Raw genomic sequence first — 20,814 nt, 5'->3', positions numbered from 1 at the left:
TATATAGAAAGAATTAGGAAGAGATGATTAAATGGTATATTCTCTCTTCTTGAGAAGTTAAACATGTTTAACTTTAACTAAATATTTATATTTATAACATATAATTAGTATTATTATTAGATAGATCGTTAAATATATTTTTATAATAAATTTATGTGAAGATATAAAAATTGCCAGTATTTTTAAAATAAATATATTTTTATAATACTTACGAGTCCTATAGTGATTTTTTATGGACCGAAGAAGTACATATATGTATACCCGATCTTTCGTTTTTATTATTCGTCGTTTTACCATGCAAACAAGGCCAATGTATGTTTGCTTCTTGTTCGTCACGTGTTCAAGGGTCTCATGATCAGGCTGCTTTTACTGTGATCTGATCTAGAGCCCCGTTCTTTTGGCTGATAAGTTATGGCTGAAAGTACTGTTGGCTGATTTGCTGTAAGAGAAAAATATTTTTCGTTGGCTAAAAAAAGTACGGCTTATAAGCCAAGCAAACAGGACGATCTGTAGGTAACATGACAGGCTTAGAACAGTTTGACATAATTTTTCATAACAAAGAGATCTCGCAGGGACGCATGATGCCAATACACCACATGATTACGAGTTTTTTAAAGTAATATTACAAGAGTGACAGACCAAAACATGAACATACAACAGGAAAAGGACTGCAATAGTTCTTACAGGATCCTCTCTTCAGTACAAACTGTGATCAAACATGACGGTAGCACAAAGGAAAAACAACCAATAGTAGTGCTAGTCCATCCCAGTGCAGTGCCAGAAGACAGCTAAGTGCCCTGGGTGGAAGCAATATCCTGCCATTTCAAGCGGTGACGATGTAGTCAACGATTACCCTCACTCTCTCATTGTTCTTCAAATCATCTATAAAGATCCTGGTCATTCCATCAGCATGATCATTAACTCGGAGATGCACCTCTTGGAGTTTTTTTAGGGTGTCGGTGCCAAATATACCATGGAAGGCTTCAAACCGCATCTCAATCATCTCGAGTTCTGGCATCGCATTGTCTGAAAAGACTAGCTTTGGCACAAAAGGTGCAAAGAAGCGAAGCAGCTTTAGTTTCTCGAATCCAGCAGTAACAAAGACCTCTCCGTCAGACAATGTCTTGTTCTTCTCAAGAATGTCCTCTATGTCCTGGTCTGGGTTTGCTGCAATCAGTGAAAAGGTGAGAGAAAACAGTGAAGGCAGTGAGCGGAGGAGCTCGAGAGTATCTGTCCGGAGAACTGTCATGGATAGGGATAACTTATTAAGACTATGGAGCTTAGTGATCCACTGTGGGGGTCTTTCCAACTTGCCGGACAGCTCAAGGGCAACGAGGTATATTGGAGGTGCAGACATGGAGTCCAATGAGTTGATAAAATCAGAACCCTCATCATTGATTGCCAGGGTCTGCAGACTGCAGCTGCCAAGGTACTCAATAGCGGATTGCAATTCTGTGAAGGCCTGACCATCCTTCGGTATGCTAAGTTTGTAAATGACGAGCTTCCTCAGTCCTGTCAACTGATGAAGGCCTTCTACAGCTGTTGATTCCCCAACAATTTCAATCCCTGACAGTATACGAAGTGATTTCAGTGCGTCCTTACTTTTTTCTTGCAGCAATGCACCTTTTCTTGCTTCCTTACTTTTTTCCTGAGGCCATCTCACCCCCTTCCGTGGGTTTTTGTTCCCACCAAGTATGTTACTGATGCATTTTAGCTGGCCTACAGATTTAGGCAGCTCCCTTACATTTGTCTCTCTTATGTCAAGAGTTTCTAAGTATATGAGTTTCCCAATCTTTGAAGGAATTTTGGTAATTTCTGTTCGTCGTAGGCTCAAATACTTCAGTACAAGCATTTTACATATGTCATCCAGATGTTTCTCTTTCAAACCCTTCCATCCCTCAAGATCTAACACTTGTATTATTCCATTATTGAATGAATGGAAAGGAAGCTGATTCAGACTCCCAAAAACCGTCAGTGATCGCACTTGAGACAAGTTCATGCCTTTTGTTGAATCTCCAGGCTTGGATCCACTACCCTGCATAGAAAGCCGACGGACTTTATTGCTAGGCGCTGCCATCATCCAGTGGCCACCAACCACAGTAATAAAATTCTCTTCGCTTGACTTGGATACGATATATTCAAGAACCATGTCATGAACTTGAAAGGTTTTTAGCTTTCCATTGCTGCTGTGCTTCAAAGGGCGTATTATCTTCCTTTTCATGAGCTGATTAAAGTAAGTTTCTGCAACTTCCTCCTCTGTCAAACCTTGCCCCTCGCTAACAAAACCTTCAGCTATCCAACGCCTAGTCAAACGCTTCCTGCTAATTTTCCAACCTTTTGGAAATACACTCATGTACAGTGAGCAGGTTTTGAGATATCCAGGCAAATCATTATAGCAACAATCGAGTATCCTTGTGACCTCATCCAGAGTAAGACGATCTACTGACTTTGGAAATACTGACCTACAAACTTCACCCCCGTTTGGATTGCAGGCAACAAGGCCAGCAATGGTGACTATGGCCAACGGCAGCCCCCCGCATATTTTCCAAATCTCCTTGTCTTGATCCTGAACTTTCTCGCTGTGTTTGTCTTGATCCTGAACTTTCTCGCTGTGTTTGTCTTCACCCTGAACTTTCTGGCTGTGTTTGTCTTGATCCTGAACTCTGTGTTTGTCTTCCTGAACTTTCTCACTGTGTTTGCTGCTTATGGATTCAGAAACACTTTGATCAAATAAGCTCTTGGAGTCATTCTCTTTGAGAAAATCAATTCTATGCAGAAGATCAATTCTTTCTCGCCGGGAGCATGCGGCACCAACAGCTTGAAATCTTGTTGTCACTATAATTCTACTGCGTTTCTTATTATCTGGCAAGCAGTTTCTGATACTCTCCCATGTTTTTGCAGACCATATGTCATCAATTAGGAGGAGATACCTAGCAAGAAAACAAAAAGAAATTGCATGAGATACAAGGTTATCTTCTGTCCAAGACATGGTTTATTATTGGAAAAAGTCTATATAACCCCCCCAACTATTCAGGGTGGACTACTTCACCCCCCCAACTATAAAACCGGATTTTCTACCCCCTGAACTTTCCAAAACCGGTCAAATAACCCCCCAGACGGTTTTGGACAGTGGTTTTGCTACAGTGACGGTGGTTTTGTCTTTTTCTTTTTTATTTATTTGTGCTGAATCTTTGAAAAATCGTAGTAAATCACAGAAAAATCATAAAATGGAAAATCTAATTTTGTTGGACTCCACATGAGTAGATCTACACATTGAACATATAATATGGTGTGCTTTAGTACAAAGTTTTTGCTGTAGCTTTAGATCTATGCTTTTCTGTAATTAATTGGAATAATTCATAGTTGCAGCTTCTATGGTCTAATTATGGTGAAATTTTAATGGTGGGCTAATTATTGTATGCTTGAACTATAGTAAAAATTTAATACTCATTGATCATGTATAACTTAGTTATAGATAAAACACAGATTTAACAAGAATAAACCTAAATAAATCTATAATTAAGTTATACATGATCCAATGAGTATGAAATTTTTACTACAGTTCAATCATACAATAATTAGCCCACCATAAAAATTTCACCACAATTGGAACATAGAAGCTGCAACTATGAATTATTTAAATTAATTATAGAAAAACATAGATATAAAGCTACAGCAAAAACTTTGTAATAAAGCATACCATATTATATGTTCACTGTGTAGATCTACTCATGTGGAGTCCAACAAAATTAGATTTTCCATTTTATGATTTTTCTGTGATTTACTACGATTTTTCAAAGATTCAGCACAAATAAATAAAAAAGAAAAAGACAAAACCACCGTCACTGTAGCAAAACAACTGTCCAAAACCTTCTGGGGGGTTATTTGACCGGTTTTGGAAAGTTCAGGGGGTAGAAAATTCGGTTTTATAGTTTGGGGGGTGAAGTAGTCCACCCTGAATAGTTGGGGGGTTATATAGACTTTTTCCGTTTATTATTAGGTGAGGTTCTTCTTCTTCTGAGCTTATGAAATCCAAATATAAGGAACTAATCCTGGCTTGGTTAGGGCCTTAGGGGTGTGGATTTACATTCAGGCAACCCAAGTTTAAATCCTAGATCATTGATAACAAGGAGGTACCGATTTTTGGTACTTTAGTTAGTTAGTTACCACATCCATGTTTAATTTTTAGTCTCTCTTGATACCTTTTCAAGGATAGTAAAAAAAAGATAATGATGAAGCTTCTTAGCTTCTCTTAGGTTGTTCATCATTTTTAAGATGGTTCCCAACTTCCCATATCATATATATGTATGTTTATTAAACACTGAAAAGGTTTGGAGCTGCCATGTCGGCACTCCTGCTGCTGAAAGGAAACATTAGGAAGACCACCCCCATGAATGCCATGTTCTGGAAGGGTGTTGCATAGTGCAGTGGCAGCGATTGTGCTTCAATTTGTGATGCTAATGTGTTATGACCCATGAGCTAGAGTGCAAGTTGGAGTCCTTATATTATATGTTCGTACCACGTGTGCACACAAGTGTCATCACTTTCAAGCATTCCTCAAGAGGTTTAGTTTGGAAAACAATGACAAGACATGCAAGGCTGCCTTGTCCAGATAAAGAATGACAATGATTGTACCATGTATATCCATCCCCTCTTGCTGACATTAAGCTGGTGGCCAGATCACAAGATTGAACGGAATACCTGTTAGAAGTGAGCAACTTCAATCTATTCCATTGCCAATGGGGCTAGATGTACAAGGTACATATACAGAAAACCCCTGTGAGTATACACACCTAACACACACATCTAACAGTACCAAACCATATTGAGAAGGAAATAGTCGTTGTGTTTGGAATGGATATAATGGATTGACAAAGAAGCAATGAAATAATTTTAATATATACCTCTTTTCATCCAGGTGCTGTTTTAGCTCTTTGACAAGTTGATCGCGGCCCGTTGTTTTTATCTTGATCTGCTTTGTACCAGAACTCCCATCATTGCCTTGCTTTCTGTCACCTTGGTCCAGTGACACAGCTCGCTTCAGTTTGCTTGTAATGTGTATCACTAGGTTCTTTTCGAAGCTTGCTGCCTCACTGCCACGTTGTTCCTGATTTCTGTCCTGTGGCATGACTTGATTCAGAATACTACTGAGGACTGCATCTTCGTCATAGTTCTGAGACACAGTGACCAAAGCCCGGCAGTCAAATTCATTACTGACTCTCCGGTACAATGCTGTGGCAATGGTGGTCTTACCCACACCCCCAAATCCAATAATCGACAAAACAGTTCGCTCTGGGTGAGGTTTGGTTACCCACTCCTGAAGCTCCTTTATGTTATTCATCCCCACAGGCTCCTTAATATTGATGAGCTGATGGTCTGCAACCTGATGCTCAGCAATGTCGCTGTACATAGTGGATCGGATTCCAGGTCTATTTTTGTTGCCTTTGATTGGATTTTCAACTCCATATCTGCTGCGTCGTTCTGCAATCTGTTGTGCCCGGACCTTAAGTGCAGAAATATTTGTAGCAATTTGACGGCGCGGCCACCATGTCTTGAGTTCGTAGAGTCTCATGACTATGAAGGTGCATTTGACATCACTGATGGAATCATGAGGGAGGCGGTGGGCAAAGTCATCAATGCAATCTTCAACATCATAAGCAATGTCACGGATCTGCTTCATCCAATCCTTCGTCCGGTTGTCTTGATCATCTGGGTTGCTGAGGTCGCGAAGGAATGCCTGCATGCTGGCAAGCTCATCGTTGATGTACTGGATGTCACCACGAACCCCCCTGATTAAAGTATACTCCTGGGAGAGAAGGCCGCCCAGCTTTCCCAGGAGAGACTTCATGGTGGCTTGTGAAGCACCTACAACCAACTCCATCTTCTCTATGTTCTTAACCACAACAATATCTCTCTGGAGCAAAGATATGGCACTGTTGCAAGTGCAGGAAAGTATAAGTCGACTGGTAGTTCAGACCAAGCAGAGACCAGCGGCCGTTCAGATCAAGTGCAGAGCAGTTGACAGTTCAGGACTTCAGGTCCATTTTCTGGTCACAGTACACATTGAATGAATAAAAAACATGCAAATAACCAGACCAATATGAACTCAAATCGAGCAACATAACCAGAAAAATTGCTACAGACAACAAATCGTCTCTTATCCGGAATCTGTGAAGATGTAGCAATGCAAAGCACCACTATCCTACCACTGAAATTTTATACACTGATGGATATACATACTGAATTATTATTGTGATTCATAAATCATCTGCGTTACTCTGTTAATGGAAATGGGGAAAGCCTCGATTCAAAAAAAAAAAAACCATCTGCATCACTGAATCTATCAATGGAGAATGTGGTACTCTCCCACAATCTCATCACGGAAATTTTAGTCCGTAGATATTCCCATATCCTGTCCAGATCACAGAACCAGCCCAAAAGTAGCAAGCACTGACTCTCCTACATACTGCTAATATTTGAGTCACTCACAGCCACAGCCCACAGGTAGCAAAAACCAACATTCTGAACTAGAAAAAGGCATAGGCGAATAGTATGGGCTTCCTTTCAGTAGTCTTCTTGTCGTTGTTATACCAATAATATAGAGATTACTACTAATTAGTTCATGACTAATCAAATTAGATCTACTCCAACATACAGCCCGTTCGCTTGTTGGTTTCAGCCAGCTCAAATCAGCTAGGCAACAGTGTTTTTCTCTCACCACACCAGCACCAGCCAGCCCAAATCAGCCCAGAAACCAACCAGCGAACAGACCGATAGTATACATATTTTACGATTCACTGAGCTAGTTGGTTCGATGAAATCAGGATGGACCGTGGAATGAAAAAAAATCAAGCTCAAGAAAATAACATTTTTCAGCGAGTCACAGACTCACAGCAAGCGAAACAATAAGCTGCCAGATCGGCACAAGACGAGATAAGAGAGCGGATGACGAGCAAGGGACGCACCCGTGCAACGAAAGATCCAGATCCAGGCATCTGATGGTAGTCGCCGGCGCCGGAGCGGGGCAGTACAGTGGAAGGTACGGGGGCGATGTAGGTTGCCTAGTCCATTTCAGCTTTCGCTGGTTTTTGGTTCGACAGGCGTAGACCTTGGAGTCAGTCAAGGTAATCGTAAAATTTCATAAACCCCCTCGGAAGTCACTCCCTCTCCAAAAGCGCATTAAACCCCTCCAAAGTTTTCTTCTCCTTTGAACTTTGAACAGGGTCCATAGGAGTAATTTGTACCGAATACTCACTCCGTCCCGATAGTTCCTGCTGATTAATTTTCTTAAATCTCCTACAACTAAAAAGAACAAAGCGTGGATATTTTTTTAAATCGCATTAAGCCTGATTGCGACAGGATAGAAGGGCATTTCTCTCTCCAGTGGTCACTCATTGTCTATGTATGGTCTGTGTCGCAGCCACTTCAGGGGTCTAGACTTCTGGATTTTGAACTACAGTCGGCGCGACGTTAATAGACGTGCCCCTCAATTCGCGTATTTCTATCTCGTGTGAAGGCGCTTCATGCGATTGAGGTGAAGAAGGAAAAATAAACTGAGGGTTAAAGTGAGGGCTCTCCATGGCTATTGAGTCTGGATGCAAATTGTTTGCTCGGTGTTTTCTCACCATCCTATTGTATTTTTTCTGGCTCTCTTTTCGTTTCAACTCCTTCTCTTGTGGAGTCATTTGCAGTTTTCTTGTAGCATTTTTCCGTGCATACAAGTCACGTCGTCTCTTATTTAAAAGCGCCTTTTGTTCAGAAGACATTGCAGCCCTTCGTGCTCTATCTAGCTCACGCTTACGTTCTTTTGGACACGTGACAATTTGTCGATGGAACAGGATGCATTTACAGCACCTATATATAATAGAAAAGTACGGTCTCAAATAAAATACATAAGGGCATATATTGCAAGAATATTAATTTATTATTACATTTTCATGAACCACAATTGGGTTGCCCACTACACTTTTTCTTCTCAAATAGATAACATTAATGAAAAAAACAATTTGTATTAAATTTTCTCTTTCTCTTTTACGCTGCGCACGTTCATCTATTTGCGCTTATGAATTTGATGTTGTATGGTTACCTGTTAGAAAATAAGTTGATAAATATTTGCTTAATTACCATAAATAATACAAGTGAATGCATATATGAACATGAGTATAAATAATTACCTCCATTGATGATGTTTGTCAAGTCTTCAAATGGTGCACGACCTTCATTATTTTGCATATGTTCCATTGTGATTTCACTGAACACAAAATTAACCAATAAATTCGTATTATCAAACTTATCCATGAGAGAGTTGATAAAAAGTTCCATTGACGCTAGAAAGAGTGAAATACTCCCTCCGTCTAAAAAAATGTACTTTGACTAAGTTTGTATTAGAAAATATTAATATTCATGATACAAAATAAGTATCATTAGAGACACACATGCTAAAACTATTTACTACCTGAATGGGCGCCACCTCCTATCGTGCCCATTCAGGATCCTATTGACTACCTGAATGATCAATTGTTTTTAGGTTCTAATATCAATTGCTAATTATGTAACACCTTGTGATGTTGATGGAAAGATGTTCATGAAATCCCATCAAGCTAAAAAGTTCCATTGACGCTACCTAATATCAACAACATCTAGACGTAGGTTGTTCCTGAAATTAATACAACGTTTGGTCTTCCTTTTATTTATTGAACTGCATCCGAAACCCCATCAGCATCTTGCGTCATTCCTTCAGTTGTTCCTGAAATTAAGCATTCAAAATTTATATATAAGAACCTAATCTAAGCATATCAACAGAAACAGACACTATGAAGCAAAAAAAGCCCAACAATAACTGAATTATTTTTTGCATCTTTTCATCTCAGGTCTAGTTGTGAATGGCTAATTGGAAAAGAAAAACACAAGAATTTCCAAGTGCACTGAATTACTGGTTGCAGATACGATGAATCTTCATAGCACCCAAACTGGAGAATACATAGATAGTCGTGATAGCATACACTAAACCTGACAGTGCAGCTATCTAAAATTGATATGAATCATCGCAGCAACCAAACTGGAGAATCGATGAATACCCATGATGGCATACACCAAGTAATAAAAGCAGGAGTAAACTCATGTTTTGTCATTCAGATTCCTGATGGAGAAGGGTTAGAGGATGGGTCAAGTAGGACGTTCCACAAGTAGTCAATTTTACATATTTTCTGTTTTTTAATATTAGGTGACCATAAATTTTTCAGCAAAACTGACAATTAGAAAGGCTGATTTGACAAAACAACAAAGCATGTTCACAGACTTAGCGTTCTTGTAACCCGTAGCTAGGCATGAAAAATTGATTATCAGGAAACTATAAATATCTTCATGACAGTCAACTTGAACAAATGCTAACCTTAGCAGATTTAACCAAGGAGCCAGTAACGAAATAAATTTTGACAATGATGAAGTGGTATTCTGATGTCCAGATTATTTATCAGACTCTTTTAGCAATTGTCCAATCTACATACAACTCAAAGAACATCACATGAGTGATGTACAAAAACAGTCCATATTATGGAGAAACAATTAGCATTTTTACAGTGTAAAAATGGCAGAGAAAAAGCAGTATGGATATATTATATAAAAGCATAGTAGGTTTGATTTTGAATCCCACACCGACTTTCAGTTTCCTCATTCTCCCCTTGAGTATATATTCCATGCTAAAATCCAGAGGGTAATTGTGCAATCAGATGGAACATGCAGCATGAGACTGATTAATCTCCGGAGACCCTTTTATAGTACTACTTGCTAAAAATCACATGAGCTAAAAATTCTCGACGTAGGTCATTCTCCTTCTCGACGCAGGTGCATCTACGAGGACACAACCACCAAGATTTGCTAGCATGGAGACACATTTTGTCGAACATGTTGCCCGCGTTACATTCCCCACTTAGGTGTCCGTTTTTTCGCACAGAAGGGAGAGCTGGGAAGGGGTGAGCATACCCTGGTTGACCACCTACGTCGTCGGGATGCCGCGCAAGGACGCGTGCGTCGCCTCCAGCACCGGGACGTTGTGCCACCTTCACCAGCACCACGGTGCCCCCGATCTGGCCCTCCAGCACCGTGGACGCCGCGCCGCCTCACGGTGGTCGAAGGCGTGCAGCACGGCCAAGCGGGGAGTCACGGAGGGGAGGGGAGCGATGCCGCGATCGCAAGGGGAGCGACAAGTAGGGAGGAGACCAAGGCAGATGGAACACGTGAGCGTGAAACCAAATGAAATGAGGAAAAAGTTGTCCCTTTTGCAAATGCAAAGATGAGGAGTAATTAAATGTAGGCAGATTTGGCAAGGTTGTCAGAAATGCAAAGAGGTTACTTTTGTCTTAATTCTCTTTCCTTCTGTGTTAATTCTCTTTCCTTTTTTCGTTGCCATGTATGCTGGTGCATGCAAACATGCAATCAGCCTGTTCGCTTGTTGCTTTCAGCCAGCCCAAATCAGCCAGCCAACAGTGTTTTCCTCTCATAATAAACCAGCACCAGCAAGCCCAAACCAGCCCAGAAACCAACCAGCGAACAGGCCGAATGTGTATATGGATAGCACAATAATTTTTCACTTCCTATTTTGCCGTGATTCCTATATCACATGACATGCAATATTCAATCAAGGAGATATCGTGGGATCGCAGACGTGGGCAGACGGACGAACTAAAATAAATATCGCAATAAAAAATATACACACTTTGTTCATTTTAATTGCAGGAGATTTAAGAAAATTTAACCAGCAGGAACTATCGGGACGGAGTGAGTATTCGGTACAAATTACTCCTATGGCCCCTGTTCAAAGTTCAAAGGAGAAGAAAACTTCGGAGGGGTTTAATGCGCTTTTGGAGAGGGAGAGACTTCGGAGGGGGTTTATGAAATTTTACGATTACCTTGAGTGACTCCAAGGTCTACGCCTGTCGAACCAAAAAACCAGCGAAAGCTGAAATGGACTAGGCAACCTACATCGCCCCGTACCTTCCACTGTACTGCCCCACTCCGGCGCCGGCGACTACCATCAGATGCGTGGATCTGGATCTTTCGTTGCACGGGTGCGTCCCTTGCTCGTCATCCGCTCTCTTCTCTCGTCTTGTGCCGATCTGGCTGCTTATTGTTTCGCTTGCTGTGAGTCTGACTCGCTGAAAAATGTTATTTTCTTGAGCTTGTTTTTTTTTTCATTCCACGGTCCATCCTGATTTCATCGAACCAACTAGCTCAGTGAATCGTAAAATATGTATACTATGTTGGAGTAGATCTAATTTGATTAGTCATGAACTAATTAGTAGCAATCTCTATATTATTGGTATAACAACGACAAGAAGACTACTGAAAGGAAGCCCATACTATTCGCCTATGCCTTTTTCTAGTTCAGAATGTTGGTTTTTGCTACCTGTGGGCTGTGGCTGTGAGTGACTCAAATATTAGCAGTATGTAGGAGAGTCAGTGCTTGCTACTTTTGGGCTGGTTCTGTGATCTGGACAGGATATGGGAATATCTACGGACTAAAATTTCCGTGATGAGATTGTGGGAGAGTACCACATACTCCATTGATAGATTCAGTGATGCAGATGATTTTTTTTTTTGAATCGAGGCTTTCCCCATTTCCATTAACAGAGTAACGCAGATGATTTATGAATCACAATAATAATTCAGTATGTATATCCATCAGTGTATAAAATTTCAGTGGTAGGATAGTGGTGCTTTGCATTGCTACATCTTCACAGATTCCGGATAAGAGTCTTTGCCTCCTTGGTGCTCCCCATCGTGGTCATCCTAACTCCAGAAGGGCACAGTTCCCTGGTTGACCATATAGGCTAAACTAGATCTAGGCTCAAAATAAGTTTCCCCTGCCTTATGCAGACCCCAGGCCTCTGATTTGCATAGGAGAAAAGGAGGAACTCGTTTGGAGAATGAAGATGGCACACTCAAAAGAACAGATCTGAGCTCCAGGTATTTTACTCTTTTCGACTGAGGACAATCTAAAAGGCATCTGTTTCGTTTCTTTTCCTGGTACTTAGTCCATTTCTTCTCCGACATCAACAGTTTTGGCTTTGGCAGATAAGTCCTTCCATAGTGACCTTTATTTTTGCCCCTTTTTTCAGGTTCTGTGCCTCCGACCTGAATGTTCATAAGTCATGGATTATAATTGCATACAAGATCACTATTAATTATTCTGTGCTAGAGGCTGTGGTATACTAACCCTCTCGTTATTATTAATTAGTGCGTTAATTCCTCCATGTACTTTAGTACCTCCCATATATGTTGCTTATATTGGTTCCTGGTGATTTTTATCAGCAGGGTTGCTACAGAGATTTTGTTTGCAAAGACGCAGTGCAAAATACAAAAGCCAAACGGGAACACCTGCATACCCATTTTCCCAGGTCAGATATCAATATCATCGACCTCTGTTTCATGCACCCTTGTCAGATCTTGGTCTGCATTATTCATACTTGAGATCAGCAAAATAAGGATGAAATAATCACGGGCGACAACACTACAGGACTCAGCCATTTGCAACCTGTGACACAATATCCATATTTTAGCACTTGCTCATTTTTATTTTTATTTTTGTTGTAACAGGTTATTTTCAAATCAGTTTTTAGGGGCTGGTGATACATAAGCTCTAAAAAAAATGGGCCTCATGGAAGCTGCCGTAGTGTCAGGAATATTGAAGTTTGTGGGGAACAAGTTAGCTCCGCTGCTAAATAGTCAATACAGCTCTATAGTGGGTGCAACGAGGGATCTCCAGGAGCTTCATTATCTTGTTGAGGAGGCCAACAATTGGCTGGAAACTGTTGGAGATAAAGCTCCGGGGAGTTGGCTTACAAAGTTGAAAGATGTTGCTTATGCTGCTGATAGTTTTGTTGATGAGCTCCAACTTAAGGTTCAGAAACATGACGCGTCTGGTATTATGTCCAAATATATGTGCACAATACCAAAATCATTGATATTTCAAAACAAGGTGAAGGCAATCAAGAATAAATTTTCTGCAATTGTGAGGCAAAGAGCCGACTTCAGTGTAATAACAAATAGTTACAGATAGAAGAGTGGCATGCCAGAAGAGATGGTGACTATTTCGATGCTGAGGACAGAAGACATATTGTATTGGAAAGTTTGATTTTGAGCTATTTCAATATGTCTTTTCATTTGAAGCAGTGTTTCGCAATATGTTCAGTGTTTCCTAAAGGTTACAAAATTGATAAAGAAAAATTGATTGACCTATGGATTGCTCATGATATGATCACTCCAGAGAACGGTGTTGAATACTTGGAGCATATTGGGCAGAGGTGCTTTGATTCTCTTCTGCAAATGTCTTTTCTACAAGAAGTGTATGAAGGATATGGAAGAGTGACATACACCATGCATGATCTGATTCATGATCTTGCCCTGGCCATCATGGATGAGGAAATTTTACCTCTTGTGCCAAAGGTAGCAACCAGTTCCACCAAGAGCTACAGATACTTTTCTATAACTGAACAACCACGAAATCTTCTGTCTGAGAATCTTTTTAAAGAAGAGCGCGCAGTGTATGTTGCAGATGGTGATTATTTCAAGTTTGGAAGGGCTTTGCAAAATGCAAAGCACTTGCGTAGTATCACTGTGAAATATGCAGAATCAGTACCCACAACCATATTTCAGGCAAAAAATCTGAAGTATCTTGAGATTTCTGGTTTAAAATGTGAAATGCTCCCTGAAGCTATCTCAGATATTTGGAGCCTTGAAGCTCTTCAATTAACAAATGGTGATATTCTCAATTTGCCTAAATCCATTGGTAACCTCAAGAAGTTAAGAACGCTCAACCTTTCATGTTGTAAACGGCTTAAGAGTTTACCAGGTTCTGTTAGCAGTTGCCACATGATTTCAAACATGGACCTTAGTGGTTGCATTGAATTTGAAGTGTTGCCAGAATTTACTGGTACAAATAAAAGGTTAATAGTACTGAGAATAAGTCATACAAAAATTAAGAGGCTACCACCAAGTATCATATTACTAAAAAATCTAGAGTGTTTGGACCTTCAGTGGTGTCGTGAGCTAGTAGAGTTGCCCGAAGGTATTGAGAACCTGGAGAAACTTGAAGTATTGAACCTAAAAGGATGTAATAAGTTGAGAATAATGCCAACAGGCATTGGGAAGCTTAACCAAATACAAATTCTGAGTACATTTGTTGTGGCAGAGGGTGAAAAATCTGCGAGAATAACAGAGCTTGGGAATATTAGGATGATCACTGGGGACCTAAGTATCAGAGGCATTGCATGTGTGAGTGTGATGAACCTGGATGATGCACACAACGCATGCTTGAAAGAGAAGACAAACTTGCAGAGGTTACAGCTACATTGGGGGAGAAATGACGCAGGCAAGGAGAGGAACGTAGAAGCTATATTTGATGCTCTGCAACCACCACCAGAGATAAAAGAGCTTTACATTAGTGAGTATGCAGGTGTGCGATGCACACGGTGGATGCTGAATCAAGTTGGTGGCGGAGTACAGGGGCGTCCTCAGTTTCCATTATTGACTGTGATGACGCTATATGGCTTCCAAAACTTGAACAATCTGGAAGGTCTCATGGAGTTGCCTTGCTTGGAGGAGCTTAAGCTGCAATGGATGCCTTTGCTTAGAAGCATAAGCGGAGGCCCATTTCCTTCAGCTGGTGAAGCTAAGAATGGAGGGACTACGTAGTTTGGGAGAGGTACGGATGGCAGACGAGACTTTGCCTGATGGGGATGGGGGAAGAATAAAAATTGGTAAATACCTCTCAGATCTACATATTGAGGAATGTCCTAAATTGATGCTGAAGTCATGCTTCCTGTCTTCGCTAGAGCATTTGGTGTTGAAGAGGAGCAATGATCAACTGCTACTATTGCCAGGACAGGGCCAAGGCGAAGGGCCCTCTTCATCCTCCAGTCTCCCACCCTCTTGCAGTTTTAGCCAATTGAACAAGCTTGAGCTATGGGGTATGGCAGCTTCCTCATCGTCACCAACAGCAGCACCTGGATCAGGATCTAAACATGAATGGGAGCTATTACAACGCATGACAGCACTTGAGTCCTTGAAGATTTACCAGTGTGGTGGCCTAACTGAGCTGCCAGACAGCATGAGGAGCCTCACATCCCTCCGGTCTCTTTTTATTAACTTCTGCTCTGCTATCTGCATGCTGCCTGAGTGGCTAGGGGAACTCCGTTTGCTGCAAAAGATGACCATCCGGAGCTGCCATAGCCTGAGGGACCTTCAAATAATTGGTCACTTGGCTTCCCTTCAGGAGCTCCGAATAGAACGCTGCGATGAACTTCACCAATTGCCTGAAAGCCTGGGGGAACTCTGCTCTCTACTGCAAATTTGGCATTGCCAGTTTGCAGGGCCTCACTTTCCTTCCCAAGTCGATGTGCCGCCTCACCACCCTTGAGGAGCTTGAGATCTCACACTGCCAGGGCCTCACGTCTTTGCCAGAGTGGATACAAGGCCTCCCTGCTCTGCAGAAATTGAAGATCACCGGCTGCCCTGAACTGGAGAGGCGCTGCAAGAGAGGAACTGGGGAGGACTCGCATCTCACCAGCCACATCCCTCATCTACAGTTTGGGTTCGATGAGGGACCTGCCTGCTAGCCCTTCATCTGGTGAGTTTGTTAGCCTATAGTTATCTCCAGCCATGAGCTCCCTTTCCCTTGGGTAAATTCACAGGAGAACTTATTTACTGATTCCTTTTGATTCTTTGCAAATGTTTCAGGTGCATGCTCCCTTGTAGTTTTGCTTGTACAGTATGCCCTGGGCTTCTGCGCTTGCGTACAGTCTTACCTGTTGTTGACAAAATTCGTACTACACATACATTCATCAAGGGACATGCTCACTACATGTTGCCAGCACCATTGTTGTGAAGCACACATTTCAACATCGTCAACTGGTTGCCAGTGAGCAAAGCATGCTTAAAGGTATTCCTGTAATTTACTTCTTCCTTTCTTTATCCTAAGACAATGACCTGCTCACCGCCTGAAAAATGTGCAACTTATGTACATGTGAGTGTGCTAACTTGAATTCTGATTTCAGGTAGGGCAGGCCCATACGTGATGACTCACTTTGGTATGGAGGTGCGCAGAAGAATGGATCATCTGCTCACTGCTATTTGATGAGCTATCATGGCTTATCATTGACTTGGTCAGATTATATTGCAAGGTGTCTCACAAGCTACAGAGTTTCATTTTGAGCCCGTCTCTACTGATGTAAGGTACATGTACAGAGATGACACAACTCCTAAAGTAATGCAAGAACGCTTTGTAATTTTCCTTGGTAAAATTTCTGCTGGAGAGTACTTCTGTTCTTCACATTCAATTATGCGCTATTTATTGCAAGCCAGAGGAAATTCTGAGCACCTAAAATTAACTTGGATAAACAGCATGGTCTGTTGCTACTACTACATAATTAAAAAGTATTTGAGGAGTCATCATGTTTAGGGAAAAAAGATATTAAGAAGTTCAAATCTGAAATTGAATTGCTTTAGTAATTACACTGCTGCTAATAGAGATATGGCAGAAAGGAAAAAGAAATGGAACCTCTATTTTTCTCCATTTCTTGAACAATTTGAATTGTGGCATAGTTTTGAATGCTTGCATATTATTGCAGGTCCATTGCAATCGCAGTCTTCCATGACCATAAAGTCAAGATAAAATGAAATGCATGTTTGAAAGTAGATGAAGAACTTGAGTGCCATGCGGCGTAATAAGCAATCTGTTGGTGTTGGGATATTTTGACGCTTCTAGTCTTCTAGACCTGTACCTGTGGAGAGAAATCCAGAAGCTGATATACCAAGTGACCAATTCAAAAGCTATGAAGCATCCTCGAGCTTTTTTTTAATGCAATGGCCGGAGCTCTGCCTTTCAATTAAGAGAGGAAAAAGAGGTTTATGTACAGAGCAAGGGGGCTCGGCCCACCTCAGAAAAAAAGAAATGCCAGAGAGTGCAATTGGATTACAGATTGCCCCTGAGAATTACACCCTCCAAGTTAATGCCCTTTTCCTTTGCTCTATGTCCTCTTTGATCTTTGAAGCCACCTGCAGTGCCGATTCATGAGCATTGTTGAAGATTCTTCTATTCCTCTCTTTCCATAAATTCCATAATGTGAAGATCACCAATCCATTGAAGCGTCTTCTTCTTCCTCGACTATCTTAGTTTCGGCCTCCTGCCCTCCTCCCACCATGACCTGAATTGGAGCGGTTCCTGAGTTGTCCGGATCAATTGTCCATCGAAGTGCTCCCAAGATTCCCAAGATAGAATCCGGCTCCACACTTCCTCGGCGAAAGGGCAAAGTAAGGATAAGTGCAGTCCTGTTTCAAGGGGTCCATTGCACAATGCGCAGTGTTCATGATGTGGCCAACCTCTCTTTTGCAGGTTATCCGCCGTAAGGATTTTTTCTCTTACCAGGATGCAGGCGAACACTTTGCACTTGTTTTCAGCATGGGCTTTCCAATGAGATCGCTCCGGAAGCCCCCATAGGATCCTCTGAACTGGATCCTATAAGCTGAGCGGGTGAAGCATCCTCGGACTCTGCTCTGCTTTGCCATGAAGAAAATCAGAAATGCCTCAGTTACTACTCACTAGTTTCGTCCATCTTGTATTCAAGCGAGATGATGTAGATTTCTTTGCTACCTGATACCGTGAAGGAGTTTACTGAACTGCACCCGTTACACTCCACCGGGGCATGTTGGAGCGTTTATACTTGTATAATTGACACATCTTGTTAGAAGTGAACTCCTCAGAACAAGCAGTGTATGTAAATTTCTTTTGGTACTTGTGAAATTCCATATTTCAGAAGGGAGAAGGAAAACACTGCTTATCTTTCTCTGTTTGCACAATGCAACGATTTGAAACTATTGTTTTTCATTCTGCCGCCTGTGTTACTTCTTCCCAGTGTATGTACTACTTTAGAGCGTCCGCAGTGTGGTGAAACGGGGCGGTCCTATTGTGGGTCCCACAAATGACATGACTTGTCCTAGCGTTTAGCTCGCAGTGTATGGAACCAGACCCGGCTACATAGCCGGACCCACGCACAGGAAAAAAAGAGAGGCTTGCAGTGTTAGAGCTGATCGATTTTTTTTTTATTGGAAAGGGGCGGGTTCTATGGCTGGGAGCTCCTCCTCCATCGGAACGAGTCTGCTGTTTGCCGATGGTTTATGCGACTGATAAGCCGTCTGATACTGTTTTGTTGTGAGAGAAAAATATTGTACCATACCTGATAAGCCAAGTTCAAGCGAACAGGAAAATACCTGGTGCAATGGCTGCATTTAATGCATAGAGACAGTTTGCTAAGGCATGTGCATTTCAACGCAGAGTGACAACATAGAGTGATATGAACAGATTATGCTACAAGAGAAGAGGTCACGTTACCAGCTCAACTCTGCGGGGGTGTTCGGCTGGAGGAATTCTGGAGGAATTTGGATGGTTTGGACGAATGTTGGAGGAATTTGTGAAAGAAAAACACTATTCCGGATGAAAAAAGAAGCAGATCAAGCCGGATTTAAGGGCACGCGAACGGGGTGCATCAAAGTATATATTACATACTAAAGGCACATTAATTTAATTGGTCCAGAATTGTCGAACAAACACTCATGATCTCTGTGCGGAAGAAATCACAGCGAGATGATGTGCCTGATCCAACTACTGATATTTCATGACTTTGGTGGTCTGTTTTGCTGTGGCGAATCACAATATTAGATTAATGTATCATATATGTATACATATATACACTAAAATACATGTAACATACAGAACTAAAAATATCCTACATATTTTATACACATTAATGAGTTTGAAAGTAAAAAAGAATTAAAGGATCCAATGAGAACACAAAAGTAGTAGTAGTAGTAGCTGTAGGCTGTACTCCTATGTTATACGCGCAGAGACAAAGCAAGGCTGGGAGCACGCCTGCTGTCACCATCTGTCTGGGCCGCAGTCCTGCAGACCTATGGACTAGATGTGGAGTCACGGAAGGCAGCCAGGGAGAGGGATGAGCGGAGACTTCCAAACGTCAGGCAAGACATAGCAGGCTACAGCTTGGCCCCAACGTAGCTCCGCCCGTGCATCCAAATCTCTTACTAGGAAGATAGGCGCGCTCCGCTGCGCCCGTTCGTGAAGCATATGCCTATATATATTTGTTTAATTAGCTATCCTTAGGCACTAAGCTTCATAGCATGAGCATAACGCAACAGTGGGCAACTTCAATTTGCATTTTATGAACATAAGCCTTGTCTTCTCTCGTATATGGCAGGTACTACAACTCTGAATTTATGAAAACTCAAATATTAAGAGAAGGCCTAAAGGGGGCAATACACTGGGAATGGTTGTTTCCTCATACATTAGTACTTCCATTTGATGTAAAAATGGATCCGTTACAGACTATCTCGATGCAGAAACCTGACATGCCGCTAGCCAGCAAATAAACGGCTGACTAAAATCTGCAAGAAATGTGAGACCTTTTGTCATATATGTTGAATAGGGGCGTAATAACAAACATAGACACCTAGTAACATAACAAAATGAAGTGAATGGAAAACTTTCACACATCCGGGAAATGATTCCACAATTTAAAGACAGCCACATATGAGTTTATCCAAATCCAAATGGAGACATATGGTTATTAATTACCTTATTAGTTGCATCTTAACAAATACAGGAAGATGCATTAGAAGCATGGATTTGTCATTCCTCTGTAGTTCTAATTTATTACTACCATTTTGCTAGGACACAAAAATATGGGAAAGAATAAAGTTATAACATCTGATCAGCAAAATTTAATGACTACTATCACCTTGTACTTGTACTTGACCCAGACAACACTGACCAAGAAGCAGGGGTGCGCCTTGGTCAAATAGCGTTTAGGATGGAAGGCTTCAGCATCCTGGTTTGATAAAGGTAATTACAGTTGTTTCTCTTGGACTGGCATGTCATACTACGAAATGAGCAATGGAAAAAAAAATATTGGACTGCCATGTCATGCTATGAAATGAGCAATGGAAAAAAATAATGGGTAAGGTAAATTAGATGGTTTTCTTTTTTTAATACCTTGTGTCGGTTTGGTAATTGTAGACATGATGCAGTTGCCTAGTGCTTGCCCTGGCAATCTGTATGTTGATATGGCCGCATCCTCAAAAGATCCTGATGCCATTTGCATGGAAGGGCAATTCAGTAAAGAAAGAAAAAGGCTTTTCTAAATCTGATCTTTTTGTATATTTATATAACATAGTTTCATAGTTAGATAACATGATACAGTAAGTAATGCAGCTGCTTTTTTCCGATGTTTCATAATTAGATAACGTTAGTAAGTCGAGCTGCTTTTTTCAGGAGAACACGTACATAGTACGATGTTTCGCTGTCACTTCCAGTTTGATGCTGATGAAGCACGCAGACCAATGGTGTATTATTACGATTATTAACTGTATCCAAATAACTGCAGTACAAATTAGCTAACACAGATAGCTTCTTTGAACTAACAATCAAATGCTCCGTGCAGAAAGAGAAAAAGGTTTGATGTATCTGAACCTGATGGATGGAACAGATGGAAAATTTGTTCCTATTGTCTTCTAAATCAGCTACATATGATTTGATCGACAATTAAGGTTGAGTAAACAGAGACAAAGGAGGAAGAACATTTGTCTGAATCCAATTCTGGTGCTGACATGGTATGGAAGCTGAAAATGCCAAAGGCAAAAAGAAATCAGCAGTTTCCTTTCTAGGACTGTAAATAAATTTGGTAAACCTAGCCATCCATACTATTTCATTTGGTAAAAAAATATATTGACATTGTTCAGTTGGCATGA

The 20,814-nt window shown here is 41.2% G+C and overlaps 2 protein-coding genes and 1 long non-coding RNA gene across 8 annotated transcripts; 1 reads left to right on the top strand and 2 right to left on the bottom strand.

The window, feature by feature from the left end:
• Positions 1–528: 528 nt before the first annotated feature.
• LOC136449645 (disease resistance protein Pik-2-like) lies at positions 529–7,107 on the bottom strand. 2 transcript variants are annotated; one of them, XM_066449756.1, is made up of 4 exons: positions 6,966–7,107; positions 4,905–6,047; positions 4,636–4,701; positions 529–2,930 (listed from the first exon to the last, which is right to left on the bottom strand). In XM_066449756.1, exons 2-4 carry the CDS (start codon positions 5,879–5,881, stop codon positions 824–826), a joined length of 3,150 nt encoding a protein of 1,049 aa, XP_066305853.1. In that variant the 5' UTR covers positions 5,882–6,047; positions 6,966–7,107; the 3' UTR covers positions 529–823. The 2 variants fall into 2 exon arrangements, with proteins under 2 accessions (XP_066305853.1, XP_066305854.1); XM_066449757.1 differs by lacking the exon at positions 4,636–4,701.
• A 3,825-nt stretch (positions 7,108–10,932) lies between these two features.
• Positions 10,933–17,838, top strand: LOC136449649 (putative disease resistance RPP13-like protein 1). Of its 5 annotated transcripts, XM_066449766.1 has the most exons (10): positions 10,933–11,066; positions 11,875–11,964; positions 12,117–12,204; positions 12,310–12,395; positions 12,595–14,756; positions 14,832–15,625; positions 15,736–15,937; positions 16,053–16,230; positions 16,626–17,307; positions 17,390–17,838. In XM_066449766.1, exon 5 carries the CDS (start codon positions 13,150–13,152, stop codon positions 14,689–14,691), a length of 1,542 nt encoding a protein of 513 aa, XP_066305863.1. In that variant the 5' UTR covers positions 10,933–11,066; positions 11,875–11,964; positions 12,117–12,204; positions 12,310–12,395; positions 12,595–13,149; the 3' UTR covers positions 14,692–14,756; positions 14,832–15,625; positions 15,736–15,937; positions 16,053–16,230; positions 16,626–17,307; positions 17,390–17,838. The 5 variants fall into 5 exon arrangements, with proteins under 5 accessions (XP_066305863.1, XP_066305866.1, XP_066305862.1 ...); XM_066449769.1 differs by having other exon boundaries at positions 12,313–12,395; positions 12,595–15,625; XM_066449765.1 differs by having other exon boundaries at positions 12,595–15,625.
• A 1,409-nt stretch (positions 17,839–19,247) lies between these two features.
• On the bottom strand, positions 19,248–20,545 carry LOC136451719 (uncharacterized). The gene is made up of 4 exons (XR_010758635.1): positions 20,351–20,545; positions 20,060–20,152; positions 19,806–19,946; positions 19,248–19,452 (listed from the first exon to the last, which is right to left on the bottom strand). It is a non-coding gene; the product is annotated as an uncharacterized lncRNA (long non-coding RNA).
• Between the last annotated feature and the right edge of the window lie 269 nt (positions 20,546–20,814).

This window comes from Miscanthus floridulus, chromosome 5 (assembly GCF_019320115.1).
Source record: "Miscanthus floridulus cultivar M001 chromosome 5, ASM1932011v1, whole genome shotgun sequence".
In the NCBI taxonomy this organism is placed as follows: Eukaryota; Viridiplantae; Streptophyta; class Magnoliopsida; order Poales; family Poaceae; genus Miscanthus; species Miscanthus floridulus.
This window is presented reverse-complemented; position numbering and strand designations above follow the sequence as displayed.